Source organism: Pyrgilauda ruficollis, unplaced genomic scaffold (assembly GCF_017590135.1).
Source record: "Pyrgilauda ruficollis isolate IOZ18807 unplaced genomic scaffold, ASM1759013v1 scaffold97, whole genome shotgun sequence".
NCBI lineage: Eukaryota > Metazoa > Chordata > Aves > Passeriformes > Passeridae > Pyrgilauda > Pyrgilauda ruficollis.
The window spans coordinates 2,449,742-2,458,030 of NW_024531821.1; the positions used below are offsets into that span (position 1 = coordinate 2,449,742).

The following is an 8,289-nucleotide window of genomic DNA, read 5'->3' on the forward strand; positions in this document are numbered from 1 at the left end:
TGGATTTCATTCCAGCTGGGGAAACCCAAGCCCAGCCATTTCTGGGCTTTGCTTGCCTGGTAAATGTCCAGGTTGGTGTTGGGGCAGCTCTGCAGGAGTGGATGTGGGAACAGTGCATCCCCTTGGAGTCCCCCTTCTGCCTGGGATTTGCCAAATTCCCAGAATAAACTGGAGCTCCTGGTCCTGCAGAGCCCCAGAGCTCCCCTGGTGCCCAGAGCTGAGTCCAGCTGTCATTCCAGAGTCCCTTGGGCTGGCAGGGACAACTGTCCCCAAGCTGGCCATCAGCACAATCCCAGGGCCATGGGCAGCGTTTGCAGCAGGTCCCTGGAGGGGCAGGGCCTTCCCATTGCTGGGATTTATTGGTTTATAATTCATTTTTTGGGGGGTGCTTGGGATCTGGGGGAAGCTCCCGGGGAAGGGACAGCAATGCTGTCCCCACTTTGGGAGGGACAGCCCAGGATGCTCTTTGAGCACAAATCCCATCAAGGAGCCCATCAGGGCAGGAAAACAGCACAATTAATTTGCTGCAGATCATTTACTTAATGCATTTAACCCTTTAAAAGTTTTTTTTCCCCTGCACACATATTCCAGCTCCCTCAGATGTATTTATTTCTCACACCTACCTGGCTGCTTTCTCTTGAAGCCTTCAGCCCACACAGGGAGGGTTCCAGAGCTGTTTCCTCCTTGCATTGTAGGATAAATCCCTGGCAAATCCATGGGGTGGGAGCTGAGGAGCACCAGGTGTGTTCCTGCAGGGGAAGCAGCTGAATCTCAGGTGCAGATGAGAATTTCTCTGAAACTTGCTCCCCACAGGTACCAAGAGCTGAGAAATGAGGTGTATTTTCAGAGAGAGATCACTGAAGGCACAGGGAAAGAGACAGAACAAAAACTTTTTGTGAGAACAAAAGCAGGGCTGTAAAATCCCAGCTTTTACTCAACTCTAAATCAGTGCCCTACAGCTGGCACGAGGCTCTGAACTTAGATTTGAAGGCAAAGGCTGCAGGGTATGGAAAACCCCATGGAACACAAAGGCCTGGCAGCAGAGGACACCCTTAACAGACTCCTGGAGATGTTGGGAATATTTTAGGAATGATGTGCTGGTACCTGAGCAAGCCATGAGCTGGCACTCCCTGTGCCAGGGGTGCTCTTTCCTCCTGTCCTAGCAGTCCTCTTTCCCCACAGGGTAAACAGCTGGAAGTGCTGAGCTCACTGCCAGAGGCTTCAGACAGACACTTTGTGCCACAGACACCCCGGGACACCTTAATGACTCCTCTTTAGCTTAATGAACCTCTAACAATCGGCACCGCCTGCTCTTGCTGCTCTTGCTCCACTCTGGGACGGCCGCAGAACACGGAGGAAGGTTTGGATCCTTGGGTGTCCCAGTCCCTGTCCAGCTGGATCCTTGGGTGTCCCAGTCTCTGTCCAGCTGGATCCTTGGGTGTCCCAGTCCCTGTCCAGCTGGATCCTTGGGTGTCCCAGTCCTTGTCCATCTGGAACCTTGGATATCCCAGTCCCTGTCTGTCTGGAACCTTGGATCTCCCAGTCCCTGTCCATTGGTTGCTCCACTCTGGGACGGCCGCAGAACACGGAGGAAGGTTTGGATCCTTGGGTGTCCCAGTCTCTGTCCAGCTGGATCCTTGGGTGTCCCAGTCTCTGTCCAGCTGGATCCTTGGGTGTCCCAGTCCCTGTCCAGCTGGATCCTTGGGTGTCCCAGTCCTTGTCCATCTGGAACCTTGGATATCCCAGTCCCTGTCTGTCTGGAACCTTGGATCTCCCAGTCCCTGTCCATTGGGATCTTTGGGTGTTCCAGTCCCTGTCCAGCTGGAATTATGGATATCCCAGTCCTTGTCCATTGGGAACCTTGGATATCCCAGTCCCTGTCCATTAGGATCTTTGGGTGTTCCAGTCCCTGTGCATCTGGATCCTTGGATATCCCAGTCCTTGTCCATTGGGAACCTTGGATATCCCAGTCCCTGTCCAGCTGGAATCGTGGATCTCCCAGTCCCTGTCTGGATCCTTGGATATCCCTGTCCATTGGGAACCTTGGATATCCCAGTCCCTGTCCAGCTGGAATCGTGGATCTCCCAGTCCCTGTCTGGATCCTTGGATATCCCGGTCCCTGTCCATGGTCCTGAGCTGCCCCAGGTGTCAGGGCTCTGTCCATGTCCCATCTGTGGCAGAGCCTTTGGCATTCCCGAGGTGTCCCGGGTGGATTGTGTCCCACAGTGTCCCTGTCTGACCTGCTCCATCAGTTCCAGCTCTGTTCTCTCTTCGTGCCTGTCTCGTTGGAGTCTGTTCAGTGTGAGGTCAAAATGTCTCTGCTTGTCTCTGACATCCAGTCTGTGACTCGTTGGGAGCACATTTTAAAAATTCCTGATCCTTGTTTTGAAGTGCTGGAGTTCCAGGGGATGTTTGAGGGAAATACCTGCACATTCAGTGCCGTGGCCATGCTGGGAGCCAGCATCCAGCTGGGAATTCCTGCAGGAGCATCCTCCAGCCCACACTCAGGCAGTGCAGCTCACCTCAAACCCAGAAGCTTGTGTTTCTGAAACCCAACACCTGAAACCCAACAGCTTCTTGGATTTCAGGGATTGCTTTGGCTGCTCCACACTGAAGGTTTCATTCCCAAAGCAGGGATTCACATTTTTTAATGTGGGATTTGGATATTTGGAAGAATCACTCTCTTAAATATACTTTGGAGTTTGCAAGATCTCATTTTCCATTTTCCATCAGTTTGGCCTTTGCCCTGGCACTGACAAAGGTTTGTGTTCCCCTGCCAGGTACACGGTTTTACACAACGGGCACCACCAGGAACAAGAGAAGCTTCCCATCCACACTGACCCTGAATCCCAAGAGTCCTGTTTCTAGTCCTGGCCCAGAAGAGGAGGAACAGAGGCCTTTGAGGATATCCTAAGGATTCACAGACAGCAGGACTTGAAAATCCATCCATCTGCATTGTCCTGGTGCCTCCTGCAGTGAATTCCCAGGAATGCCCAGCTGTGGGAGCTGGCTGGGAGCATGGGGAGGGTCAGGACTGCTGTCCCTGTCCCTGCAGGAGCAGCTGGAGCTGTGCCAGAGCCCTGCTCCAGGAGCAAGGCATTCCTGGCAAAGCCAGGACCAAAACAGCTCCAAACCAGCCTGTGCAGGGTCTCCTGCTGCTCCTCTCCAGCTGCCCCCTGCTCAGCTCAGCCCATCCTGGAGGTCCCAGCTGTGGGGTGGCACCGAGCTGCTCCCTCCCTGCTAGCTCTGCCTGGAGCCTGGGCATTGCCAGGAGAGGAGCAGCCCCACGTTTTCTCCAGGAGAACAAGAGGAAATGTTTGCTGCCCTTTGGTTCCAGCCCCAGCTGCTGCTTCCCCCACCCTGCAGAGCTCTGGGGTGGCCTGGTGGTGTTTCCTGGCCAGGGAGGATGCCAGGGTGTGCAGGAGCTGAGTGGGACCAGCCCAGCTCAGAGCCATGGCCCTGCTCTGCCATTGCCAGGGGATGGGACGTGCCCTGGAGCCCAGAGCTGTCCCCATCCCTCCCCTGAGCAAACTTTGGGCATTCTGAGGCAGCAGAAGCTTGGGCAGGAGCCAGAGCCAATGGATCACTAAGTGCCATCTTGGAAAAAAACCACCTAAACCCTTTTCTAGCTACATTTGGAAGAGAGACTTCTACTTACCTTTGCCACCTTTATTTTTCTATTTGTTGCTGCTCTCTTCCAGTCGAGGCGAGAAGTTTTCCAGACTCTCCAGTCTCACATCTGCAAAGATCTCAGTCCTCAGCTGCTTCCTGCATGTCGGTGTTGCCACGTTCCTCATGGGCTGCTTCCCCCTGTGCATGGAAAGGGTGGGCAAGGCTCGAAACTCCACGAATTTGGGAAAAGGATTTTCATGCAGGATCAAGACCACGAGCCTCGACCCTTTTTAGGTGAAGATCTACCCCAAGATGTCACCCTGAGCTTAGAAAATACAATTGTACTTTGTCATATCATGGAACCATGTACAGATATTTTTAATGTACAAAGAAAAGCTGACATTATTTATTATTTTTTATCAGGAACATGTGGTTTTTTCATTAAAAGCTTCTAGACCAAGGAGCTTAACATACTATGTATTATTATTTAGTAATATTTCTGTTGCTATGTGACAGGTATTTACTGCAAACAGACGAATCACGCTCGGAACAAACAAAAATGTTGCTCAGTAGGAGAAATATTGTGCATGAGAAGAACAAGTGGCTTCCTGGCCATGGTGTCTGACTTATTTAAATACTTCTTCCACAGCAAAGTCACTGATAAACTTCACATCTTTTTCCTGTAGGATTCAGAAGGACACTGGGCAGAAACAGCCCCAGCTGGAATGCTGAGGTAGAAAATTGCTGGCTGCTGGAAAGGCACAAATTATTGATGTTTGTGGTGGAAGGTGCTCCTGGTTGGCAATGACCTGTTTTTACAGGGTTTTATCTCAAAAAAATTCATGTAACTTTACTCTTGACACCAGAGGTGTGGAGTGAAAAAAAGCCATTATTGAAAATTTGGAAAAAACCCATCCAGGGCTGCTTCAGTGCTGTGATCCTCCCCCTGTGGAAGTGCCCACGGGGGTTTGTTGGGCTTTGGGTGCACGAGGCTGTAGAACAGCTTGGCTTGGTTTCACCCCAAGTGTCAAATTTCTTAAAGAAATCCTCAAAAAAAGCTTTTCTCTGTCCTCATTGAAGGGCATCAGATCTTGGTGTGAAATTTCCTGGAGTGAGATGGAACCAGCAGCACAGGGAGGGGTTCTTTGGTTCTGCTTTGTCCTTCAGGCGTTCTTTTCTCCTTTATTTTTATGTGCATTAGGAAAAGATCTCTTTTTAATTTCAAATAAACTGCCAGTTTCCCCAGGGAAACATTCCCAAGGCTCTGTCAATGGGAGCAGTGGCTCACCAGCCAAAATGGTCAAAAGCTCTCACTGGGAAAAGGCTCCCCCCCTCCAAATGGATGGAATTCCAAACACCAAATGTCCATATCCTGTGTCACCTCTAATTCCTCCCTGGGCTCAGCAAACCTGTCAGGAACCACCTGGCAGCTCCTGCTCAATAATCCCAGACAGCTTCTGTGAGCCAGCAATGGCACTGTGCCATCAGCAGTGGAGAATTCCCCTGGAAAAAGGAGGGGTTTCATGGAAAGCCCCACTCTAGAATTCCATGGCTGCTCCTGTGGCCTCCCAGTGCAGCTTTGCCCATCTTGGCTGCTGGTGCCAGTCCTTGCCTGTGCTCAGTGGTGTGTGCTGCAGTGGCTGTTCCTAAAAATAAAAGCTCCTCTCTGGACATGGCAGCGAACTCCAGCTTGGGCTCATTTCTGGTGCAGGGTGGGAGCAGGTGGCACCTCCCAGCTGCCCCACAGGAGGCTCCAGGAGCTGGAACAGGGAGGGGATCTGCCCCTCTTTGCTTTTCCTACAACTCCTGCCAGGAGGGGACAGCCGGGGGGTCGGGCTGTGCTCCAGGGAACAGGGACAGGAGCAGAGGGAACGGCCTCAGGCTGGGCCAGGGCAGCTCAGGGTGGGCACAGCAGGAATTTCCCCATGGAAAGGGTGCTCAGGCACTGGAACTGCCCAGGGAGCTTTGGAGAGCCACAAGGGCCCCCTGAGCCTCCTTTTCTCCAGGCTGAGCCCCTGCCCCAGCTCTCTCAACCTCTCCTGGGGCTCCAGCCCCTTCCCAGCTCCCTTCCCTTCCTTGGACGTGCTCCAGCCCCTGCAGGTCCCTCCTGCCTGAGGGCCCAGAACTGGACACCCCTGGAGGTCCCTCAGCAGTGCCAGGACAGGGGACAGTCCCTGCCCTGCTCCTGCCTGTCCCCGTGCTCACAGGAATTTGTTCATTCCCAATTCTGATTTATTTGAGTCCAGGAGCCCCCACCTTGTCCCGGCCCCTTACCTGGAGGATTCTCAGGTCCCTGTGGAGCTGCTGATGGGATCAGAGCCATCCAAAGGGATTCGTGTGAGAAATGAAAGCCAAGGGTGCCCTGGATGTGGAGCAGTGTGGATCCCCTGCTCCAGAGACACTTTTTTAGCAAACTCTGCTCCTCCAGGGGTGTCTGTTCCACCAAAGGACCCTTCAGGGAGGATGGACACTGGGAATGTGTCACTGAAAACCTGCAGAGCTGACAGGTAAATGATGCTCACCTTGCTTCTGGCTCACCATGGCTTTGATTTTACCTCATCTGCTTCTCCTGTGCCCTGCTGGGCTCCAGAGCTGTGAACAATCAGCAATGCTGTATTAGCTACATAAACGCTGGTTTTGCATTTCCAAATACTCTCAGTGCAGGGGTTACTGACAGATATCTTCAGCCTAAAGCTCATCTCACCCAAGGTCGTGGCTTTAGGATGGAGCTCACTCCCAGCTGGCCCTGCTCAGCAAGAGAAAGGAGAATCAAAGGTGTTTAAGGCACTTCTTTGTGCCAGCCTGACTTAATAACGTGCCCAGAACCAACCAGTGGGGCCCAGATCGTGTCCAGCTCGTTCCCAGCACAGATGAAAAGCAGGGAGCAGCTCCAGCCAAGAGCTGGTTTGGGAGCAGGCAGCCCACACAGGCTCTGAGTCATTGCCAGCCAGCTCTGGGAGTGCTGAAGCCAAGGAGAGCATTTCCATTCTGTACCTGGCAGCTGGGAACCCTTCCCCAGTTTAGGATCCCCTTTTTTTCCACATTTGAGTTCCTGAGTGATCTCTGAGCACTCCCAGACCAAAAGGCAAGAAATCTGCAGGGGATTAATAATACAAACTCAATAAAAATATACCAAAGCTTTTAGTTCTTCACTTTTTGTATAAACCTTCCTGAATAAATCCCCAGTTTATCTCCTGCCAACCCCCAGGGAATGCTGAGGAGCTGAAGGGAGCTCTCCAGGTGATGGGCCCTGGCTCTGGCTGTCCTGCTGTCACACGCAGTGCACACAGGGCCAAGTGTCCCTGTCCCACCCTGACCAGAGGGTAAGCTGGAATTGCTTAACTGGGAACTGAAAGTGGAAATCCTGGGCAAGGGGATCCTCACACCCTGAGCAGCCTGGAGAGGGAGCAGGGGCAACATTCCTGTCTCCATCAACCCCTTACAGCTTCTCAAACAAAAACACTTCCAAAACCCTTTCCTTTTGAAACCCAAGCACTGATTTTGCCCTCCACCCAAAGGAGAGGGAAAAGCACCCCCAGCACAGTGAGCACGAGGCTGTGCCCTGTGCTGTGCCCAAACACACCCTGGCCTTTCCCTGTTCACCCTCTGTACTATTTAGATGACATTTCCAGGCACCTGAGCCTCTCCCAGCTGGGATCTCTGCATCCTCTTCCAGGAGGAGCTGTGGGAAAAGCAGTGCCAAAGTCACCTCGGGCTCACTCCCAGCCTGAGGAACCACCAGCACCTGCTCATTGCTCCTCAGGGATTGTAAGAGGAGCCCCCTGTGACTGAGCTCCTGCACAGAGGGACACAAACCCCACCAAGATTGCACTTCCCAGTGTGGCTGAGCCAGAGCTGACCCAGGGAAGAAATTCCTGCTCCATGTTTTCCCCAAAGCCACACGCAGGGGGGAAGCAGGGCACAGAGGTGGTGCAGTCACATCTCCTCTAGCATTCCTTACCTCGCAGCTTCAGTGCTGGCCAGGCTGCCTTTGGAGCTCCCTCTGGCACCCAGGTGCCAACATCCCTGCTCTCAGGGCTCTGATGGATCCCAGCCTGGCCCCACAGCAGAGCTGAGGCCCAGCTGGAATTGCTGTGCTGCAGGAGGAGCAGGATCTGTGCCCTCCCCTGCAGGGACAGCGCTGCTCCTCCTGTCACACACCAGGCACAGGAGGCAGGAGAAGCCTGGCACAGAAACATCTGGGATGCTCCAAGGAGAGCTGAGCTGGGCAGAGCCAGGGAAAGCCTCTCCTGCCGTGGGGATTGAATAAAAGTGCCCAAAACAGCCACGAAATGGAGAGAGGAGGAAGCTCAGAGCCCAAAGATCAAATCCCCAGCAGATCCCAGCTCCTCCCTCCCTCCAGCCCTCAGGAGATGGAGATATGGATTCAGGCACTGCTGGAAAATGGGTGTCACATTGCAGAGGGCAAAATCACTGCAAATTTCAATTGCTTCCAGAGATACTGAATATAAACAAACACTTTATTTGTGTAAATACTTCTGCAAAAGGCTGCAGTGAGGAGATACCAGCTGGAGATGTGCTGCAATACTCCAGAAACTCAGTAACATTTTCTGGACTAAAATGGAAAATCTGACAGAATCAATGACTCAGAGGACTTGAAACACTTCTAGAAAGGGTCACAATTGTTTTGGCTGAGTATCATTGAATACATTATCT

General features: G+C 52.6%; 2 protein-coding genes across 3 annotated transcripts in view; both read left to right on the forward strand.

Annotated features, from left to right (window-relative positions):
* HTR4 (5-hydroxytryptamine receptor 4) overlaps window positions 1–2,868 on the forward strand; it is a 36,360-nt gene extending 33,492 nt beyond the window's left edge. The window contains exon 7 of the mRNA XM_041489912.1: window positions 2,781–2,868. Coding sequence (XP_041345846.1) covers window positions 2,781–2,868 — 88 coding nt within the window. The remainder of the gene's footprint in view (window positions 1–2,780) is intronic.
* The window catches only part of LOC121365583 (E3 ubiquitin/ISG15 ligase TRIM25-like), a 430,661-nt gene that overhangs the window by 107,185 nt on the left and 315,187 nt on the right, over window positions 1–8,289 (forward strand). The gene's annotated exons all lie outside the window — the stretch shown is intronic.